Below are 23,343 nucleotides of genomic sequence, written 5' to 3' on the forward strand. Positions count from 1 at the left end.
ATGGCCGCCCTGCGCACCCTCCTGCGGTGGCGCCGCCGCTTGGGCCCCGCGCCTGGCGCTCAGCCGGCGCGGCGGCTGTGGGCTGGCGGCGGGGCCGGGGCGGCGGGGCTGAGGCGGTGGCGGCGGGAGCTAGGCTGGGCGGCGGGGGGAGCTGTCGCCGGGTACGTAGGCTACCGGCTGTCCGACCGGCGGCAGGACCCCCCCCGAGAGCCGGCAGCCGCCGAGCCAGGCGGGGCCCGGGCGCTGCTCCCCATCCCCGTGGCGGCCGCTGCCAAGGAGACGGTAGGTGTGAGCGCGCCGCGCCTCTCCTGCCTAACGGCCCGCGGCCTCTCGCCTCCTCACCCTGGCCTCGTTCCGCACCGCTCTCGGCGGGGCGGCTCATCGTGCCGGGGGGGGGAGGACCCGCCGAGCGCTGTCAGCTGCTCGGAGACCCGTCCGGAGCCGGCGGGGATGGAGGAACTCGCTCCCCGTCTTTTAGCTGTGGAGATGTCTCTGCGAGGCGCCGGCTGTCGGCGGCGAAACCGCGCTCCGGGCTGTCGCGCAGAGGTGACCCTGCGTGGAGCCGGCCCCTGGGCTGGGAGGAGAGGCAGCCTGCGCGGGCAGGTACCCCGGGAGAGGAGGGCAGAGGCAGGAGCCTGTCACCCGGCCTCCATCGGCAGAGAAGAGCTGTCACTGAAGCGGCGGGGTAGGCAGCGGGCGTTGTCGCGCCCTCGCTGCGCCTCGGGAGCCGAACCGTGTGCGTCTCGCTTCGCTTTTCGCCTCTGGAGCCGCCGTAATCAAACCTTCGTGTTTCTTTATTAGATAATACAACTGTGCAGCGGGAACTGCTACTGACAGTGTTGGGCTTCTTTATGTTTAGGACAAGTACGTTTTTAATACAACGTTTTTTATGACTTTTTACAGATTTTTTTTATAACATTTAACCCAATACAGGAAAGATGTGGAACTGTTGGAGAGGGTTCAGAGGAGGTCACAAAGATGACTAGAGGGCTGGAGCATCTCCCCTACGGAGAGAGGCTGAGGGAGCTGGGCTGGTTCAGCCTGGAGAAGAGAAGGCTGTGGGGGGACCTCAGTGCAGCCTTCCCATCCCTGAAGGGAGCAGAGGAACAGGAGGGGAATCAGCTTTTTAAAAGGGTAGATAATGGCAGGACAAGGGGGGGTGGATTAAAGATAAAGGAGGGAAGGTTTAGATTAGAAACTGGGAGGAAGCTCTTTACAGAGAGTGTTAAGGTGCTGGAACAGGCTGCCCAGAGAGGTGGTGGATGCCCCGTCCCTGGAGGTGTTCAAGGCCAGGTTGGCTGGGGCCCTGGGCAGCCTTGTGTAGCTCCAGGCCTGGAGGTTGGTGTCCCTGCCTGTGGCAGGGGGTTGGAGCTCTGTGCTCCTTGGGGTCCCTCCCAACCCAGACCATTCTATGATTCTATGATTTTCTGTGGAGTGAAAGGCTCATGTAGAGCTTAGTGATAGCATAGTGTGTGGTGTGAATAAACAGTGCTTCAGTAGGACTAAATCAGCGAAAACACTGGTTGACTAACCAAAGGTAACAAAAAAACATTTGATGTGAACCTGAAAAATGAAGTTTTCTGTGGTAGAGAGAAACTCCCAGGCGGTGCCAAGTATAACATATGGTAATGACAGAGCTTTTTTCATTCAAATATTAGGGTTTTTTTTTTAAATGTCAAGAGCTGTGACTAGGCGGTTTGTCAGCATGGTATCTGCTAGGACTGGAAATCAGTGGTGCAGATGGCCTGCTTTCTGTAGGACAAGTTTATATTTTGCAATATGTTTGGGAAGAAGATTTACATTTTTTTAAATGGAGGCCTTGAGCTTAAGTATGAATGTTGTTCGCCCTTTTGCCCTCAGTTGTTAGCCGAAAGGCAGATTCTGTTGGCAGCATCTTTCATGAACGGAAGTTGAGCCAGATATTGTTGATTATTTACTTCTTGTCTTGAGTGTGTTACAAGCTGCTGCACCCTTGAAAAGTCAGTAGATTTAGTGTGATGTGTAACATTGAATTTTGACACACATCACTATAAAGCATTGAGGTCACAAAGTCAGAATAAGATCATGTTTAAATTAAAAGAATGTATAAAGTGTATTTTATATGTATACACGGGCTGGTTTTGAAAGACAAACACCAGGGCAGAAAAAGGAAAAAAAGAAAAGTAACATGTTTGGTTTTATGCCTCTGTGTGGCAAAGGAATATAATTGATTTGGTTTTCTATTTGCATAGCAGAAAATTTGAAACATTAACTTGAAACAAGTCCACTGGGTTTGTGTGGCCAGGCTAAACGTATAGACTGGCAGCTGAGAGCACTAGCTTTATGTTGCAGTTCTTTATTTTCAGATGAGTGCTCCCACTGATTTTAAATTGTAGATCTGAGCACTTAGCATTCCTGAAAAAATACCCTTGCAATTGAAGGCCCTCCCCCCCCAGAAAAAAAAAAAAAGGATCAAATAGCTGTGGATATTTTGTTCTGAAACAGTGGGTTCCTGCGCTTTTATTACTGGCTGTTGTGCTGCAGAAGGGCTTGTGTGACAGTGGGGAGAGCCCGTAGTTTGACACCAGATCTAACTGGTGAAGTACCAAGAGTAGTTGGACCATGAGGCCCATCTGTAGTCTGCACTCCAGTTCTGATTGCCCTCTAGACCTATGATGAACGCCAGCTTTTTATATTGCAGTTTTCTAAAGCACCTCCAGAGGAAGCATCAAAGACATTTCTCCTTCCTGATTCACAGTGTGGCACTGTTTTCTTGGGCTTTCTAGGTTTGTCCTTCTCCCACTTTCTTACTTCCTTACCCCTCCCATTTAATTTCTAGTCTCAGTCTGTTTTTCATTCCAACAAGGCAAATAATCCAACATCTTTTTTTACCTCCTTCTGTCCAATCCACGCTTTTTCATCCTAATGTTTCCATTAGTGTGCTTCTCCCTTAATCTCCCCTCCAGCAGGATGCTTTTCCCCGTTGCTGTCATTGTATCGTTGGAAGCAAGAAGCAGGTGGTGTTTCTGCTCTCTCATTCTTCCTACATACAGCAGCTGGTAGAAGCAGTTACACTGAATGTTTATTGCATCACCATTGGGGCTCTGACCTGGAATGACCTTATAGCGAGTTAAAATTTTGGGGTGCTTGGCTAACCAAATGAGTTTTTGGGTGAGGATTTGCACAGGCTCATAACTTCTTAACAGAACAACCAATAAAAAACCCCAGACCAGCCCTTGCAAATCCTGATTTTTTTTCCCCAGAGGTTTGCAAATCTTTCAAACCTTTAAAACACGTAGTTGATGGGGAGTCTTAAAAAATTAAAAATGTTATAATGTGGGCAAAGTAAAAACTTATCTCCTCCCATAGTTTTTGGTTCCATTCAAAAAAAATCATTCTGAAACATCGATTAACTGGATAATTTCATTGTTGATGGTTAATGCATAGTAAGTTTATAACTGAAAATAGTATCACAATGTAAAATACTCAGATATTCAAAGTTTTCAAGAGTATTCAAGATAGCTATGACTGTGTCATCCATATTGTTTGGGTTTAACTCAGTCCAGCAGCCACCACACAGCCCCACACAGCCCCTTGTTCACCCCTCTGCAGTGGGATGGTGGGGAGAAATGGAAGGATAAAAGTGAGAAAGCTCCTGGGTTGAGGTAAAGACAGTGTAGTAGCAAAAGCAAAAGCTGTGTGTGCAAGCAAAGCAAAACAAGGAATTTATCCCCCACTTCCCATGGGCAGGCACGTGTTCCAGCATCCCCGGAAACACAGGGCTCCATCATGCCTAGCCATTTATTAGGAAGACAAACACTTATCATTGTGAATGTCCCCTCTTCCTTCTCCTTTCCCCTGCTTTATATGCTGAGCATGACATAATATGGGGATCAGCTGTCCCTGCTGTGTCCCCTCCCAACCCCTTGTGCACCCCCAGCCTACTTGCTGGTGGGTGGGAAACAGAATAAGCCTTGAGTCTGAAGCAGTGCTCAGCAGTAACAAAAACACTGTTCTATGGACACTGTCACAGATCCAAAACTTAGCCCTGACCCCTGTACCAGATACTGTGAAGAAAGTTAAGCAAAACCAGTACACATATCTAGTCTTGAATTCCCACATCTTCCTTATTTCTTGAGAAGACTTTTCATGACAGTGTACTAAAGTGGAATGGCCGCCTTGTTTCATCTGGACAGCAACAGCTGTTTTCTGATCCTTCTGAATACTAAAAAGGGAGTTTAACCTAGTTTGTGTCTTGACTTTCGAAGAAAGGCTTTCTTCTTGCAGATCACCTGCTTCCACCTAATGTTCATATGGCCTGTGAAAGTGTCTTGAGAATCATGCCCAGATAGCATCCATATAGGTTTCTTTTCTTCAGATTGTGTCACTGAGTCCAAATAATGCCTCGCAGTAGTGATGTATTATTCAAGAATATGAGGTTATCATATAGACCTTGATGATTAGTTGTTTCGTTCTACTGCTGTCATCTAGTATTTACTGATGCTCTGGTTTTTATGGAACCAATACATTTTAAAAGGGCTTTCGATTCCAGGACTAACACTGATGATTACACAGATGTTGATGGGACACTTACCCATTCTTGGCCGGTTCAGAAATGAGGTACATCATTTAGAAGTAACAGTTTTGAGTCTGCTAGAGAAAGAGTGTCAGAATGGTCTGCAGATCTTTCTCCATGTTCTGTGAAACTCTTACGGTGTGAAACCTGATGAGCAAACTGTGAATTTGTGTATGGGTGAATGTGATGGTGCTGTTTGCTACAAGTCAAATAAGCTGTGATAGGTCACCAACATGGGGACAGTGGTGTGCCATACTTTTTGAACAGATAAGTCTCATGTGGTCATTGCAAAAAAGTGTTTGCTAGACGAAGCATACAGTTGGAGGTGTTCTGGTAGAGAGTAAGACTTGTTAGAGAAGCAGTGTGAAACTAAGCTCCCTACGGGATTCCCTTTTCCCAGATACTTTCTGAGAATAATTACAGTCCTGAGGACTGGGGGTCTATGTGTGATTGCCTGGAGCATTATCTTGGACACTGTAATAAAGCAGTGTTAATTCCATGGCTGCTGCCACAGAACGTTTCAGAACCAAAGGAGAAGTCAGCACTCCAGAGATGCTGGTTTTGTGTTTGAAGGTTTTGGTGAAGACTGGGAGAGCTCTGCTAACAGACAGCCCCTTTAAAGTCTAGGAGATGCTTATGCAGAGCAGGAAACGCTTCAAAATAACTGTTACTTCAATACAGATTGTCTGTACTGACAACTGAGAAAAATACTGAACCAGGAAGAACCCTGATCTAACATGCTGCTCCTTGGAGAAACTGTCTATGTTTTTACCAGAGAAATAAAACAATTTCAGAAAAACTTAGTCCAGTGTCAGAATTCCTCAGATTAATTAGTTTGTCTTCTAGTTCCTTGCTTTCATGTTCCTCACTTCCAAAATGCCAGTGTCATTTGTAAAGCTTATTAAAACGGTCTTGAAAATACCAGCCGTGCCTCTTTGCACTCCAAAGATATCTTTTCTATCATCATGGTGTCATTGTGTAAAGGTAGTGAGTCAACTCCAGGTCTCTTATTTATTTTTATGACATATCCTCTGAGAATCACTTCCTTCAAAGGTAGTTTAGGAACTAAAAGGGGAGCAGGGACAGTGAGACACAGAATATGTACCTTATTGTGTTTCTTGAAGGCACACTAATTCCCAAGAGAAGGAAGCTGCATACTTCAGATGTCTCCAAAGGTTTTTTTCCCAGTACCTCAGCTGTACTGTCAAACTCTCTCTTTGTGAAAATACTCAAAAGGTCAAGTTTATTTATCACAGCACATTTCTAAGTGGGTGACATCATGTATTTCCATCCCTGTGAAATAAAGAACAAGACTTTAACTCTAGAAAGTAAGGCTAACTCTCCCAGGGAGGGGACTCTCTTGCGTGGTCCAAGAGATGCGTAAAGCATCATTTTTGAGAACCACTTGCAGCATTGTGCAGTTCATGTCATAGGTCGATTGTCACATGTAGAAAGAGGATTTTGCTTGGTGGACCTCTGAAGCTCCTCCCTGTCATCGTCCTGAGAAGGATACTGCTTGCCAGCCAGCTGTAGTGAGAGCTGTGCTGAAGGAAAAGAAGGTTTACTCCTGTGTTTCTCAAGATGTTAAAAAAGGATGTTACATGTTTAGGACAGAGATCCAGCTACTACTGTTTTAGTCTTGCATGCAGTGAAACATACGGACACGTATAGCTGGATGTTTGCGCTGACTGAAGCTTCTTCAAGCACTGCGAGAGGTTACAGAACTTCCATATGCAGCCAATGCAAGAAGAATATTTTAGTGTAATGCTTATTTTGGAGGATTTCTGGAATAGCTGTGCTTACAGGTAAACATTGTCACCACAGATTTCCTGTAACAGAATTTCAACAGGGCCCTTTTTACAGCATTTAAAACACATTCCAGCTTCCTATGCTTGTAAATATTTTAATATAATAATGTCCTTATCTCAGTGAAGCAGGATCAACTAACAGAATTGTTGGCTGTACTACATCTAAGTAGTCTGCTAGAAATACAACTTTGGTAAGCATCAAAACAGTTTTGTCTACTTTGGGATTTTCCCACACTGGGAACTTGACGTTTAACCTTTTGGCCACCCAGCATGAAAACAAAACTCTGCTACTTTTATCTACATGGGAGCATATTAAATAAGCCTGAAGTCAAATATAAACGAAGGAAGTAAGGAACAGCATTGCTTTGAAACCCTTTTTATTTTAATAATTTGCACGGATTCTCATTGATGGAAGACAGATTACTTTGCAAGCAAAAATTCAAAGAAACTCACTCACTTGAAATAAATTAGTTAAAGATTAAACTACTGTAACAACATATTTTTGACTACAAGCAAAAGGTACTTTTAGTACTAAATGTTGGCTTCTTTAGCTAAAATAGTCTCACCTTTATCTCAGTTGGAAGAAATGAGAGAACACTGATTTGACTTGGATCGCAGCAAAGATGTGTCTTTTTGTGTGATCCTGTTGGAGCTTCTTGCCTCGTGTATGCACATACAACGTGTATTTTTACCTATTTATATTTTAAAATATTTTGCATTATTTGTAGATATTCTCAGAATCTGAGAGTTGGACCGTTGTTCTGAGTTTTGATAATGGATTCTTGTAGATTACTGCAGCAGAGCTTTATGAGCACCAGTGTAATACATGACAACACTTGGGAAAGAACATTTATTTTGTGTTTTTTAATAGAAGGGGTAATAATGTCATGTTTTATCTTCTGCACTTCCACTAAGCCTGAGCTCATTATCATTTGTTGATATTTTCAGATAGTTTGGGAACATAAGTACTGTAAAATTTTAGTTATTTTGTAAACTTATGTTCTGTGTTAGGCCACCTTACATTTAAAGTAGAGTTATTGCATGGATTTCACTGGAAAGCCATACAGGTTAATTCATGTTATACCAAATTCAGACTGACTGTCCCTTTGAGGTAAGGCAAACATGGGACCAGTAGTGAAGATTAACCCATGCTTCAGGAAAGATCAAGTAATATAGGGAAACCTTTGGTGAGAGCACCAGACTTCCAGGGCATTTTGACGTGTCTCCATTGATAGATACAGTGCATAAAAGATGAACCCAAAGTGGGAATGGGTTTTGGACAGTTGATTTGGCTTGACAGAAAGCCCAGTTTTTCTTCACTCATATTTTTGCTGTGAATAGAGCAATACAAATACAGTGGGGTATCTCTCTAAAAGAGGCTCTGCTTTCAGAGTTAATTATCTTAAAAATGTTGAGTGTGCATAGCAGAGACCTTCATCTAAAGGACTCAGAGAGACACGTGGTGGTGGTATTGTAGCTTTAGATGTCCCTCTCTAATGCAATGGAAGAATGGAAATTCTGGCTACCACCTTGGTTCTTGGTTTCAGCTGTGGGGTATTTTTTTCCCCCCTAAAAGTTCTAGTGACAAATTAGGTGGGTGTATATATGCAGGTAAACCAGAGCTAACTTGTTATGCACTAAATGATGATGATACTGGTGTTGGGAGACTCATGACATTCTACTTGAAGGAAATGCCCATGTCCAGGATTTTAAAGGCAGAAAATTCTAACATGATACAAGTTCATAGTAATTAATAGGCAGGATTGCCAAGAGGATCAGTAAACAGAAGCATAAAAAAATCTCCCTTCTTTTGTTTGTCAAAGAGGTGTACTTTCATGAAGGTTTTTGAAGATTGATGATAATTACAGAGAGATTTAGTCTGGATAAGCTCTTGAAACTTCAAATAGAAATGGGAATCTTTCTAAATTGTGTTCACTCCTTCACCAGCAGTACCTTCCCTGAGGTATTAACCTGTTTTCTGTGTCTTGTTCATGTGTCCATTGGATTTTATACTAATGCTGCTACAACAAGATAACCTAACCTGGGCATAAATACGAAGTAAAGCCATTCAGAGCAATTGCTGTTGCTGAGATTCTCATACTTGCTTCACTGGGTCATGATCTGCCAATTCTGGGGGAAACAGGAGACATTTCATAGTTGTGTGGTGAGGCAAATTTCTGCAGTGAATGCCTGAAAAGATGTTAATTGAGGTCATACCTTAGAATGGCTTGGATTTTAATTAGCATATTGATTATTTTCTAATAATTACAGCTTTTATGCAAGGGATTTAACTTTGCTGTATGTTGCATAAGGAATGACAGAAGGAAAGCTCTGAACAAGAAATTTGGACAAAAAATATTATTCCTAAAGATGTCTGTATTTGTCAGTTTGCTGAGGTGTGTGCTTGGAGTCAGCCAGACCTTGCTTGTGTTTGGATATTTAGTGTATGGACCAGTGATGTATTACACATAAAGCCCTGTATACATCTGTCTGAATTCATGTTAAATCAGTAGCAGAAACAAGTTGTTTTGATTCTTTCAGATAAAAACACAAAGATTAAAACAAAGTGGTGGTTTTCTTCCTTGGAATAACATGATGCATAAGCCTGCCATTTTTTCCTTACTTTGACTTGAATTAGGTGGAGCTTGCTGCTGGACCAGGTGGTATTTCCTTTTCCATAAGCTCCACGTTGCTGTGGCCTAGGTTTTGAAACAAATAACTGTTCTTGTAGGGTACATCCAGGCATTTATCTAGCTATAAATAACACCCTCAAACCAAAAGATTCTCTAGCCAGTTCCCTTAGCCAGCTTGATGCTTGGAAAAATTAACATTGGAAATGAAACGCCCAGAGCAGGGGCATGCAGGGTACTGAGCCTTTAGGGAGGTGCTGCTCTTTTTGGTGACAGACTGTATTCATACCAGGTTACAATGACTTTGGGCCAGAATGTGAAATACTGGCACTGCTGTATACTCAGAGGGAGACTGTAAATTGGCTAAAATGAGGCAGAAATTAAGATATGGCAGACCTGAGTACTGGCATGAGTTAAGTTTAAGTATGTCTTGAAAATTCTGTTTGCAGTATGTTATTTTTATACTTACAGTAGCATAGAGTACTTTAGATAATGATGAAATATGTGTCTGAGAATTCAGCAAATGCTTTTCTAAGTGTCTCAAGCGAAATACTAAGCAGTAGTACCTGAGATAGTGTGAATTTCTTGAGAGAGCAAAGAATGTCAAGATGCTATCCAAGTATTGTGATCAGAACTAAGATGTTATTTCTTGAGTGATGTATTATCTACAGATTCTCCTGACTTTGTATGAGTGATAATGATTGGTTACAATTAGTTATACACACTGCATGTGTAACACAGCCTTGAAGTAGGTTTGGTTTTTTCCTGAAAACTGACTTTGCAGAAATACTGTTTTATTGCTCATGCTTACAACCTGCATGCATTAAAAAGCATGTTTGTAATAGTGATAAAATAATATATGTATCAAAAATAAGATAGATTATTAAACTTCAGATACAAGGATAATCAGTTGTGTTGCATGAAGGCATAGCTTGGATGCCACTGGACTGCTGAAGGAGCAGTAAGCAGTATTCAACACTGAGATAGGACAGAAATGTTTTATCTTGTGTGTAGGTAGGTCAGAAGAGAATTCAGCTTTTTACTGTCATTCTGAGTTGAGTTTGTAGGTCTGGCTATTAGATTATTTTTTTTCTCTCCATATTTAATTAGGTAATAATTTGAAATTTGTAGAAACGACGAAGACTGGGTTTAAAGCTGCTTTCCAGGGAGAAGTGCAGAGTATTTCTTTGTAGAGCAGTCTACTGAAAATTCAGTGCTTGTATAAGCATTTCTCTTACTCCTCCTTTCTATGACAGGGTTTTTTTTCAGTTAAAGTATTTTTTCTCTCTCGTGTGTGTGTGAGAGAAGCAATAAAAAAGACTAGAGCTATAATATTTTTTCCTTCTAGAAAGCTGGTAAAAATGTCCTAAATTTTTGAAGTACTTAAAACTCCCATACATAAAATCAAGATATTGCAAGTCTTCTGTTGCATTGTGATGATGTCTGTGACATTTTTGGGTTGTTGGTTTTTTTTCCAAATAGAAAGTATTTGACTTCTTCTAGACACATTTATTTTTGATATGTCTGTTATAAAAGCTTAATCTCTTAGTTATAACTAAGGCCATAAAATTTTGTTTCACTATAGTAGTCTTTTACTGATGTTTATTTTTTAAGGACATTGTTTGGAAAGCAGAAGGAAAGTGAACCCAGATTTTTGACTACCCAATATAAATGAGCATTTGCTTCTAATTGATCAAATATGAAACCTGCTCTTTGAAAGGTTTTGGAAAAACAATTTTTGTTTGTGGTTGAGGACTGTTATCTGCAGACATCCCCCAATTTCTCTTTGTGTTTAGACGCTTCTCTGAAAAACAAAATGCATTTGGCTGTTTTCTTAGTTGCCAAAAGAAAACATAGGCATTAGTTCAACCATGTGCTACTTGTGTCTTTCCTCAGTGTGACACCAGAAGAATATTAGGGATACTGTATGAAATGACAAGAAGAGTACAGACAATGTAAACTTGGGGTATTTCATTGATAAGATGCTGCATTCCTGTTTTAACATACTGAAGAAGGTACTATATGTTGCTCTTCTGTTATGAAACAGTTTGGGTTTGTTTTTTTTCTCTGAAGTTTAACAAGGCCAAGTTGAAGTTCAACAAGGCCAGGTGCAAGGTGCTGCACATGAGTTGCACAGTCCCACGCACACGTATAGGCTGGACAGAGAGTGGATTGAGAGAAGCCCTGAGGAGAAGGACTGGGGAGTGTTTGTGGATGAGAGGCCCAACATGACCTGGAAATGTGCATTTGCAGCCCAGAAAGCCGACTGTGTCCCGGGCTGCATCGAAAGAAGTGTGACCAGCAGATAAGGGAGACCCCACCTGGAGTACTGTGTCCAGCTCTGGGGTCCCCAGTACAAGAAAGTTACTGAGCTTTTGGAATGAGTCCAGAGGAGGCCATGAAGATGATCAGAGATCTGAGGCACCTCTCCTATGACGACCTGGAGAAGTGAAGGCTCTGGAGAGACCTTATAGCAACCTTCTGCTACCTGAAAGTGGCCTATGGGAAAACTGGAGGGGCATTTTTTATCAGGGCATGTAGTGATAGGACAAGGGGAAGTGCCCTTAAGCTGAAAGAGGATAGATTTTGATTAGATGTTATGGAGAAATTCTTTACTGTGAAGGTGCTAAGGTCCTGGCACAGGCTACCCAGAGGGGCTGTGGCTGCCCCTTCCCTGGCAGCGTTCAAGGCCAGGTTGGATGGGGCTTTGGGCAACCTGGTGTAGTAGAGGGTGTCCCTGCCCATGGCAGGGGGTTGGCACTAGAATGTCTCTGAGGTCCCTTCTAACCCAAACTGTTTAGAACACTAACAGCTGGATGGGAAATGTACCAGAAACTCCTGACATCTACAAACTCTCATGAGGTGTGAACTTAATGCTGTATAGAACTTCTGTAACTCTGGAATAATTACAGTCTTCTCTTCTTCTGGTCCCCCAAATGTAGCACCTTTAATTCTACTTGATACTTGAAATAGTGTTATCCATTGATTTCCACTGGAGTAAATTATGGAGGTGTCCTTAGTATCAACAGCTGTGCTTTGCACCAACAAGCAATATGAAAAAAATGCTATTCCATTCTCTTCCAGACATGTCAGACAACATCAGTGATTTTAGTCTGACTGCTGAAATTACATGGGTTTCTTTCAGTTAAAGTTGCCCCTTTTTTGTGACTCAGGAGCCTGAGTTTTTGGGTTTTTTTTTCTTTTTTTTTCTTCTCCTGAGATTGGGTGATGTCAACAATTCCATTGCATAAATATTTATTGCTAAAACTGAAAATGAAATCCTGATAATAGTTTCAGCTCTTAACATGCAAAAATATGTGTGTGCATTTGACTTTATGAATTATTGCCTTTACATTTAGAGTTTCTTTATGGTGAAAGGCAGTGGCAATTGTAAACCAAAACTTTTTTCATACATTAAAATTGTTTCCCTCTGTCTTTGAAGGTTTCAGAAAACAGATCAGACCTTGAAGATTTACACCTTTATGCAACTCCTCGGGAGCAGCGGTTTCGTATGTTTGCCAGTTTAGAATTTGAAGGACAGCTATATATGACTCCATATGACTTCATTCAGGCTGTCACAAGTGATGAACCCAAATGTAAGCAGGAATTATTTTTCTATATGCTTTTTATTGCTACTTCTGTTTCTGATTGTGCTAAGAAGGTATTGCATCTTCCAGAATTTTACTTTTAATGGTATCCAACTACATACAATCAGTATCATGATTGTTACTAGGCTGTAAACATCTGCATGTACTAGGCATTAAATAAAGTCCTGGTCTTGGAGATCACAGACAGCTCAACAGGCATGAAAAGACAAGATACTCATTTGTACCATTTGTGTTTCTGAGCAGGCCAGTATTGCTGTAAAACTGCCCCCTACTCTCTATAGTTGTTGTGTAAATAGGCAAGACAGGAGTTCTTGAAATAATTTAGAATAACATTGTTTTGCAGTTTTTGCCATTTTAAATTGTCATCTGCTGTCGTGCTGGGTTTTCTATTCCCTATAGAGATTTTTATAAACTTATCATGACTTTCTAAATAACATGCTCTGCTAAGAGTTTCAGTCCCTCAGGGGATCCACTTTCTACACTTAAAAGTTGCTAGAGTTAGCATTATGTGTTAATTAAATTAATGAAAAATAAGCTCAACTTCACTTAGTGTAAAATTTTTGCTTTAAGTATCAAAGGGTGACCAAATAGTAAGGTGATCTAGTTTGATTTCCTGGCCCTCAGGTAGCTGCTGGTAGAAGCACACAACTTCTGGGGAAAGTGAATATCTTTTCTCAGGTGTGACATGTATAATAACTCACCTTAGGTCTTTCTTCCTAAAGTCTGCACCACAAAGCTAGCATTGAGAACAGTCAAAAGCATTTACAACAGTCAGAGGAGAGCTTAAAGCTCTGTGCAGATGTTAAATTTTTCCCCTTTGTTCTCTTAACAGTAATGAAACAAGAGGAAAGAATTCAGGCATGGCACATCAGTGATCAAAACTTCTATAACTTTTGAATAAAGATATAATCTCATTGTAACTATGAAGACAGAAGATAGAGCTTAAATGGCAAAAACTTGCAAAACTTTGAAATTCTTACCAGAAAACAAATCTTCCTTCGCTTTTTTTGGTCTGCAGTTAAAAGAGAGGAAGCAGATCCCTTATCACAGACATTAATACAAGTACACATCAGCACTTTATATGTACTTCCTCAGCCCAGATCTCCAAGTCTTCCTTTTCTTGTTACTGTGAAATTTGGTTTCACCGTGTATGGTCATGAAGTATTTGTGCCATTTACCAGACATCAGTTAAACATTCTGTTTTAACTCCATTTTATGGCGGTTTGACTGGTTTGACCACACTGTATGTATGGCTTGCTATTAAGCTTTTGCCATGCTAATGAATTTATGCTTCCTTCTGTCTCACAGCAAGTATTCATATCTTAAAAATCAAACCAAACGAAGGAGTGTTAGTCTCAGAAGGACATTATGTTCATCTCAGGCTGAAGGAGAAGAGATCTGGAGTTGAACAATCAGTTGACCTTCTGAGATCAGTGTAGCAAACCTTGTGCATCTATCAAAATCCTTCCTGTGCATCCACTTCATCTCTGAGACAGAAAAAAAATTAACCTGGATGTCCTTTAGTTTTAAAGACTAGCATCAGAGATTACATGACTGAAGTAATTATTTGAAAGGATAGCATAACTAAGAATTTGATGACTTCAGGGTAGTGGAAGTGATATTGCCCGGGATGTTAGGACAGAAGGCTGCCAAGTAGGAAGCAACAGATGAAGTAGATAACCTGCAGGTATTTCCCCCCTGCCCCCAGCTTCCTGTCCCTGACTGTGCTAAATTTAACCTCTGAATTGTGGCTTTGTCAAAGTGATGTTGTGTGGGGCAAATCATGATTTTCTGCCTTGCTGTATGGAAGGTGCTAAGTTTAAGGAGGGTGTTTTTCTGAGCAAGATAATACAATCTAAACATTATATTTTGTATTTTTGGATCATTGTGTAAATAAGTTACAAGCTTTAAATAATTGGGCCCATTCAGGCTGACATACTAGAGCATGTATATTTTGCAGGAAAAAAAACCCATGAACTTGCACCTGGTATTTTGTAGATGAAGACTAGAAACGTCTTGAGTTTTGTCAAAAACCAAAAACATCCTTTGAAGAGTAATAATATTAGCTCTTTATGTCTGCTTTATAGAAAAGCTAATAATGCTAGACCTGAGTGAGATTTGTGATGGTGTGAATGCGTCTATTGTGATTGATTTACTTTGGAAATCTTGTAAACCCTACAAAAGTCAAGAGGGTGTTCACTTCCCTTTTTGATTAAACACTAACTAATAGGGTAAGAGTATATTTTCTTCTATAAAATGTAACTTTTGACTCCAGGTAGTTGTTATAAAAATATATATATAAATGCTGTAATTAATTTGCTGCTACCTTTATGGTGCAGGCTTTCATTTGGGAAAATACAGTATTTTATCATATTTTAAGTCATGCTTTATACATTTTTGTCATCTGAATATATGTTTATGTATTTAGAAAGCCAGTTAAGAGAAGAGGAAATGTTTTTTCCCTTTAGGTCTAACTACAGTCATTTTAGCCTCATACTGAGCTGTAAGAAGCATGTACATACACAGAAGTATTCTCTTTCTTGACTAGGAAGAAAATCTGTGTGAAATATATGAGGCTGGGAAATTACCTGGTTGAAAAGTTAGATGTATTTATGTATTTCATGGTAGACATAAACCTATATTAATTTGTATGGCAAATGAGGTTGTGTTGTTGGGGTTTATTTTGTGTTTTGAGACAAGACTTTAACTGACATTAAAAAATTGAACTGAAAAGTATTTGAAAATCTGTTCTATCAAGTAACATCGTATTATGAGCTAACTCCACCATAGCTGGGGTGGGATTTGCAGGCAGTCTTGGTGATTACCAAGATGTTAAATTTCAGTGAGTTTCTAACCATGAAAGGTCATAGTGAATAGCTTCTGCATTGTGATAATTATTTAACAGATCATGGAGTTCATCATGAGGAAGGGATTTCTAGTGCCACAGAGTGTTTTCCTTTATAAAAATGAGCCTTTTGCCATCCAGAAATTTATGGGCTTGACCTCATAAGATGCTGCTTTTTCTACCTTTGTAAATTCACAGTGCTTTATCTTGGCACTGAATCTCTGCAATTGTTTGTCTTGAGAGGGTGGACTGAACCTCAAGTTTGAATTCTTGGATAGCTCTGGAAAACTGTTACTGAATACGAGTATGAGTAGTCCCTGAAGGAAGGGTCAGAATCCAGGTCTTCCTACAATATGTAGTGTAATACTATTGCCACTAAATAGTCCTTTCACAATATTGATACCACAGGTTAACATGAATGTTCTCTATTTCCTGTCCGATGTTTTAGTGGTGTATTTGGAAGGTAGAAGGTCCTTTCTCTTACTGAAGTAGAGTTAGATTAAAAACTGTACATCTGAATCAGTTCTTTAAATTAGGAGTTTAGGTAAGAATTAAGATAATTATTTTTTAATAACATAAAGAGAATTTTTTGGAACCAGGTGATAATTATTTTTTAATAACATAAAGAGAGATTTTTGGAACCAGGTTAATATTACTCTCATGAAGGGAAAATTCCTCAGAGTCCAATTTTTATGACACCACGTTGGCGTAACTAAATTCTGTGCATTCATAGCTTTGCCTTTCATTGCAGGTGCTAAGAAGTGGCGATCCCTTTCAAAGCAGGTGGGCAATAATTCCTGTACTGTTTTAGAATCATAGATTTTAATACAGTGTGTTTTTTTTATCTCATGATGTAAACTTAGTAACACAGGAGAAAGAGGAAAGGTTTTAAATGTATTTAAAAAGATACTGATTTCTTCTGTTTTGTCACTCTAGACTCAGCTGAACCTAGAATCTCAAAGATACTTGAGCAGCTGTGCCTGTTATGTTGAATTTATTGACTTTCTCAAGCCTCTGTCAGTTCCTTCCTCAGACAGTGTCTGGCTGAGTTTCCTTAGTGTCTAAAAGGCGTATCCAAAGCTGCCTGTCTATCCGTGCCACTGTCTACCTTTTGTGATGTTTAAGAGCCTCTTTTTTTTTTTCTTCTAATATTTGTACAACAGCAAAAAAAGAAAGTGAAGTTTGCTTTAGCTCAGGTTGAGTGTTTTAAAAGAACAGTCACGTGGAGCTTGTATGAAAATACTTTTTATTTTTGCAGATGAGTAATTCTTGGGATAATCACGTGCAAAATTTATGTATGTGCTAGAAAATTTACAAAATCACTGATGTAAGCTGAAGTTAAATGAACTGGTAGCTTTGCATGCAGTTCCTTTTCTGCTATTTCTTAGCATTTACTCATCTGCATTTAAATACATACTTTTTAAAATCTTATATTTTAGGAACTGAATCAGATCCTTATGGAGACACCACCAGTTTGGAAAGGATCATCCAAACTTTTCCGTACTCTTAATGAGAAAGGTAGGGGATAAGAATGTATTTTCCTGGACCAAATTAGCACATTCATTTGTTGTACTTTAATCTGGGTCACATTTCAAAATGATAAAATGTGTTGCTTTCTACATTTTACAGCATGGAAAAGTTCCCTTCAGTCTCTGCAATCCTTTAATCATACCACCTTACAGCTCATTGGGTGAATTGGTATTTTAGAGTTTGTTAAACTGACATTTGAATGTTTCAAGTTCAGTTTGTTGCAATGGAAGAATGACCTTTAGACCACAGATAGAATACTCAAGACATGATATCTCTTTGGTTTTTTAAAATAGATTCAATCATATTAATATTTTTGAAGACAGTGATGGTGTATCACTGAATAACCATTTTCTTCACAGCAAAGTTTCATAGTTTTCTCTTTAAATTCTGCAGATGAGGGCTTTGCTAGCTTTTAAAACACCACTGGTAAAGGAAGAGCCATGAGGCACACCCCTGCTCATATTTTTTTTATCTTAATAAGTTATATCACTTCAAAAATTAAAAACATAGCAAAATAAACCCCCATGATGACTTGTATACAGACATTTAAAAGCTATTTATGATAAATAATCCACATATTCCCACGTGGTCCTTTCCTTGCATTCAGACTGACTAAAGGTCTGGTGGACTGTTTTAAGTAGTTTCAAAAGCGGCCAAAAGTATACTTGCCATGAAATAAAGACACTTTACGAATGCTTAAAATCTGTGTGCCAACAACAAAATTCCAATCAAACCTGTGCGTGTAATTGATTAATTCAAATGCATTTCAGATTTATTAAAGGAGGAAGTATCTACCTACTCTCAGAGGAGGGTCCCAGGCTCAAATACCTAGTGCATGGAGACTCACTTTTTTTCAGCAGCCAGAACTCCAGATAGGCAGGAACTGGCACATCTTTGCACTGTCTGTCTTTGTATTTCCTTGCTCTAGGCTGCTTCTAATAGTTTTTAGTACATGACAGGAAAACATAAAGATTCATTTTCTTTAAAACATACACATTATAATAAGAAGCCAGTAGCAAAAGCCTATGTCCATTTATTTTACTGTTTATTTTGTCTGTATATTTGATTCATTTAAATCAGATGAGTCTTGGAGATTTATGCCAGTTGTCCTCACCTGGTTTTTTTAAATGTTTCATCTTTGAGTGACCTACTTCTCATTTTTCTAGTCTCAGTGTAAGCTCTTCTTTCTGTTCAGTTGTAGTTTAGGAGCTTCTCTCCCATAACACTCAGAACAATCAACCAGATCTACCCACAGTTAAAATATACCAGTACAAACAAAAGGAGAGAATGCTTTCAAGGCCTGTTATATTGTTCTCTTCATACCTGTGGTGGACTACTTGACAATTGCACTTTCTTCTTCCATTTTATGACAAAGAAGGTATTATCAAACAAGCAAAAATACATATTTACATCTGTTGACTGGCTATTAAAGAATGTTTTTACATCACTGAATGAGAACCTTTGAGTTATCTGATTTCTTGATAGCTGCTTATCCAAACAGATTCAAGCAGGCCTTTGAAAACTAATTTCTGCAAGCTGCTGTGTGAAACCAAGAAGATAAAGCATAGACCGTGCGTTCCTTAAACACTTCTATTGAATCTTTGTTGGTCTTCAGTGTGGAGCTATGTATAAATTGAGGAAAAGAGTAAGAGGTATTAAAAATACTAGCCTTCCTAACTAGATCTACTAGCATGAGTACAATGTTGGTTCTGAAGACTTAATTTTACTCTTGGATCAAAAGGTAGGAAAATGTTTTTTTTCCATGAATGGAAGTTGGTAGGGTGGCATTTCAGCTGGTAAAAGCTGAGGTGATTCTTTCTGGTGTGTGATTTGGTTCCTAAGACAGTTTAGTTAACTTTCTTTCGGGTTGTCTTTCTATTCCAGTCTCTGTGATATCTTTGGCAATCTTTGTGGTTGGTTATTTTCTTATCTGTTTGAGGACAGTAGACATGAGTGTCTTGAAGGCTCTTCAGGACAGTTGGCTTTTAGGGAGGAGTATTGTATGATCGATCAAAGGCTTGGGGAGACATTTGAACAGATCTAAGAGAGATATAGCTAAGATTTTCGTATCTCAGCTATTCAAGAGGACAGAAAGTCCCTCCTGAGTATTTCAGAATGGAATTAATTTAGAACTTTTTGTGTTGTAAGTTTTAGTAGAAAATGCCAAAGTTTCTTACTTTGGCAGTGTTGGAAGTGCTGATGTTAAATGTGTTCAAATAATTGTAAAATCCACTGTTTTGAGTTTTAACTTTACAGGTTTTTCAGTGAAAAAAAATCAGATTGCCATTCACATAGTTTTATCACATATTCAGTCAAGTCAGATTTTAAAAGATATTTAAGCATTCAAAGATGTGGCTTTTTTTCTAAAAACTTTTGCACCTGACTTGGACGGAAATCAAGCAGACAGCCAGCAACTTTTGAAAATCCCAGCTGATAGACATCTTTACTCTCAGGTGTCTAAATACTTTTTTTAATATTCTTTTGAAATAGTTTGATATTGTGGACTGACTTAACACATTCGGTTTTGGAGGACAGGCAAAATCAATTGGTTAGAAATCAGGAACCACTTTTGCTATTCAGCTTTGAAGATCATTAATGTACAGGCTTTTGGGAGAGCTGAAACTCATTGTTTCCAGTTCTGACTGACCTGTAAGCTGCCTCTCTTCATTGGTGCTGTGGGCATTCTTCACGGTTGTCTTAACCCTAGAGTTAGAAAAGCAGAAGTACGTCTTATTGTACCAGTCATGCTATTGGGATACTGACTTCAGCTCTAGTTTAAATTTTGCCTTAATCACTTCTGAAGAGAAAAGGGAGTGCCATTCCATGCTGTGATTGCCTTTTGACTTCTAACAGGAGAAGGAGCGCTTAGAAGGTGTTCCTTACAGGTCTTCTGAATGTAGAAGAGATAGTACAAATGTCTCAGACTTTAAAAAAACATTTAACAAAACCTGCACATTAATTTAGCGAGAGTTGTAATATAAATTTCAGGTAATGATTATGAAAATGTGCATTTAAAGACAACTTAAATACCCAAGTCTATGCTCTCATAAGTAACATGAGACAAACTTCAATTAATACAGGGCATCTGCTTATAAAGCACATATTAAAGTCAAGAACTGTATTCAGATGGTAGATATCAAGAGGGAGCACTATTAATGTTTTCAGAGTAAATGTTCTCATACTGTTAGAGACTGCTGTCATTTAATTATTGGTGGGATTTTCAGAAAGAAAATTGAATAATAATTAAAAAAATTGATTAATCATTTATATTCTAAGAATGAAGTCAGCTTCCGATTCATGAGCCATTCCCCACTGACTGTAGTTGTTTATTTTCCATATTTAGTGTATTCCTCCTCTGCAGTACTCAAAAACAAATCCAAACAAGAAACACCACCAAGATTTTAGACAAATAAATCATTGACCAGGTGAACAGTCACATGTACACAAGTATGAATATGCATATGCACATGTACAAAAGTTCTTATATATAAATTTAATATTTTCAAGTTAAGAGTGTGAAGACAAGGTGAAACTAATAAGGCATAACTTCTTTTTTTGTCTTCAGGTGTGATATCTTACACAGAATATTTATTCCTCTTATGTATTTTAACAAGTAAGTATTTTCTGGGAAAAAAAACCAACAGTACTTCCTTAGAAATTTCTGAGCTCTGAATGTATTTCTGTAAGTTACAATATTCTTTCTTTTTTTCCCATCTCTTGCATATACAAATATGGAAAAAACCCATATTATTGCTATGTCCATTTGAACCTCTCCTGTCTTACTGGAACCTTCTGTTATGTTTTATTTAAATATTTTATTATCTAGAACTTCTGTAACTGACTGTTGAGAAAGTTGAGCCACACACTTCAGCTGAATCCCATTTAAGAGCTTAAAATTATTTTCTTCTTTGAAATTCCTGGAAAATTTCCAGCTGAATTTACTGATGTTACTAAAGGACAGTGTATTCAGGGAGAACAGAAAGATATACATGATTACTGGTTTGTTTCACCCATTACTGCATAATGGGTGACATCAATGAGACAATGATAAAGTATAGATAAAACCTGATAAACCAATTGAATGGTTGTTTACGTTAGAAACACAAACAAAATTGAATACTTCTACCACCCATAAAACCAAAGTAGACTAACAGAGTAAAATAAGCCCGATAGAGACTTTATTTTGATATTTGAAGAGCTGTTTTTTGGAAAGGAGCAGTGTTTTACTTATATGCAATTGAATCCAATGGAAATGTTTCATTAGGCTTGGGGTTTTTTTCAGACATCATCTGGATTCTTACTCTGAATCAGAGCATGAACTTGACTCTGAACCGACAGTCCTTAACTGCTGTATTGATGGATATTCCTTCCATCATTTCTTTATTACCTGAACTAACTTTGGGGCATAATTCATCCATATTGCAAATCCTTATCACCACAATTTTGCCAAGAGGCTTCACTTCCAGTTACCCCATGTTTCAGAAATAATTTAAAATTCTAACCTGATTCCAAATTCCAATGACACTAAGCATGTAAACAAGAAAATTTTGGGTCTCTTTCAGTACAGTTTTGACCTGAAGTTGCAACCAGTATCTTTTTTGCAAAACTTTTTAAAGTATCTTTCTCTGTTTTCACAGAAAATTTATTTTCTACAAATTTGTATTTTAAGGTATAAAATAGACTCTAATTATGAACTTACACTCCTGACTACCAGTCACCCATTCCTGTGACTGGTAGTCAGGACTCCATTTTCCCTGGATATTTCATGTTCTATTTCCACACTCTGTTTCCCCTGATCTATGAATTTGTGAGCATGACTTTACTTTTCATAACATGGATAATATTGTTCTACAGATGTTATAATTTGCATTTATTGTGTACAAACATGTACTGATTTAAATTAGTTGAGGATATGGCTTTTACAAACAGAGACCAAATAATTTCATATTTGCTTTCTTTCCAAGCAAGCAATAATTCAGTGGTTTTTGGGTTTCTTTTTCAGAGCCACATGCAGGTTTTAGAATTGCTTTCAACATGTTTGATACTGATGGCAATGAGATGGTGGACAAAAAGGAATTCTTAGTGGTATGTATGTTTTCAGTCTTTGAATATTTTGACATAATCTTTAAACTATTTTTTTTGTCTGGATGGAGACTCATGATGATGTGAATAATAATGACAAAAAAAAAGCTGTTCTTCACTGAATGTGGTTGTTTAATTGCCTTATTTAATGTAAATAATAAATTTAATATAGATTGTAAATAGATCCTTATTACAGTGCACAGGTATGTTGTTCCCGTTTTTATTTGGGATCTTTTAAATAGCTGCTACCTTCACAGATAATTAGACTGTTAAAATAATACTGCTGTATCAGTGGTCTGCGGAATTCTTTAAAGATTCTTTTCCTGGGACTACACTTCACATTGTCGTTCATTCTGCTTATAATCACAGAGGTCCTGAAAATATTGACTGACATAATGTGACATCATCTGATTTGGACAAGATTTGCAAGGAAATAAAACATACCGCACATATATCTAGTTCATCCCATGAAATCCATATGCTGAAGCAAGTTGCTAAGCTGGAGTTCAGTGATTTCATTTTAAGGAGAATACTTCTGATAGCAAAATTGACTTTGAGCTGAATAATTTTTATGTGCTCTGGAACAGTTGGCAGGACATCCAGAACTTGGCAGTAGTTTTGTCACATTCAAGGTTTTGTTACAAAACTTCATGCATGTTTTTATGCATCCGAGTTTATAAATAGAGTCCACTGCTTACAGAAGAAGGAGAAAATGGAACAAAATACAAAGAATGAAACAGACACATGGAATGGATTTGTCAGACCACGATTTAAAATGAAAAACACCCTATTTTCCCGTGTGCTGTTTCTTAATTGTTTTCAAGTCAAGTTAGAAGGTTTGATTCAGATAAGCGATGCTAACCTAAAGAAAATGGAAGGGTCAAAGAAACTGTCCCAAACACTAGAATTTTCCTCAGTCCTCCTTTTCAAGGAAGTGAGATCTGAGATTTGGGGGCTTGTTTTCTGGTGGCATAGCTTAAACAGAACAGGGCTCATTTATTTTGAAAGCTGTCACCTCTTACAATTTGTAGCATCATCATCATTTTTTGTATTCTAAATGTATGCATCCTTACACTTGTCAATTCCTAATAACTATCTCCTCTGGGTAGAGGCAAAAGCCAGCAAACATTGCATTAATTGGCCAAAGGAAAAATAGAGGAAGAATAAAAAAAAGTCTGTCATGATTTAATACAACAGAATGTGGTGGAATAGACTGACAACTTTAAAAAAAAACCCCTTAACCAATGCTACTTCCATTACAATGGCTAAGTGGGAGTAAATTGAA

The 23,343-nt window shown here is 38.7% G+C and overlaps 1 protein-coding gene across 1 annotated transcript in view; it reads left to right on the forward strand.

Moving 5' to 3' along the window:
* Positions 1 to 23,343, forward strand: part of MICU3 (mitochondrial calcium uptake family member 3) — a gene marked incomplete at its 5' end in the record, with an annotated part of 51,250 nt that continues 27,907 nt past the window's right edge. The window contains 6 exons of the mRNA XM_084266807.1: positions 1 to 282; positions 12,436 to 12,589; positions 16,198 to 16,229; positions 16,886 to 16,964; positions 20,542 to 20,589; positions 21,979 to 22,061. Coding sequence (XP_084122933.1) covers positions 1 to 282; positions 12,436 to 12,589; positions 16,198 to 16,229; positions 16,886 to 16,964; positions 20,542 to 20,589; positions 21,979 to 22,061 — 678 coding nt within the window. The remainder of the gene's footprint in view (positions 283 to 12,435; positions 12,590 to 16,197; positions 16,230 to 16,885; positions 16,965 to 20,541; positions 20,590 to 21,978; positions 22,062 to 23,343) is intronic.

This window comes from Gallinula chloropus, assembly GCF_964237585.1.
Source record: "Gallinula chloropus genome assembly, chromosome: 7".
Lineage (NCBI taxonomy): Eukaryota > Metazoa > Chordata > Aves > Gruiformes > Rallidae > Gallinula > Gallinula chloropus.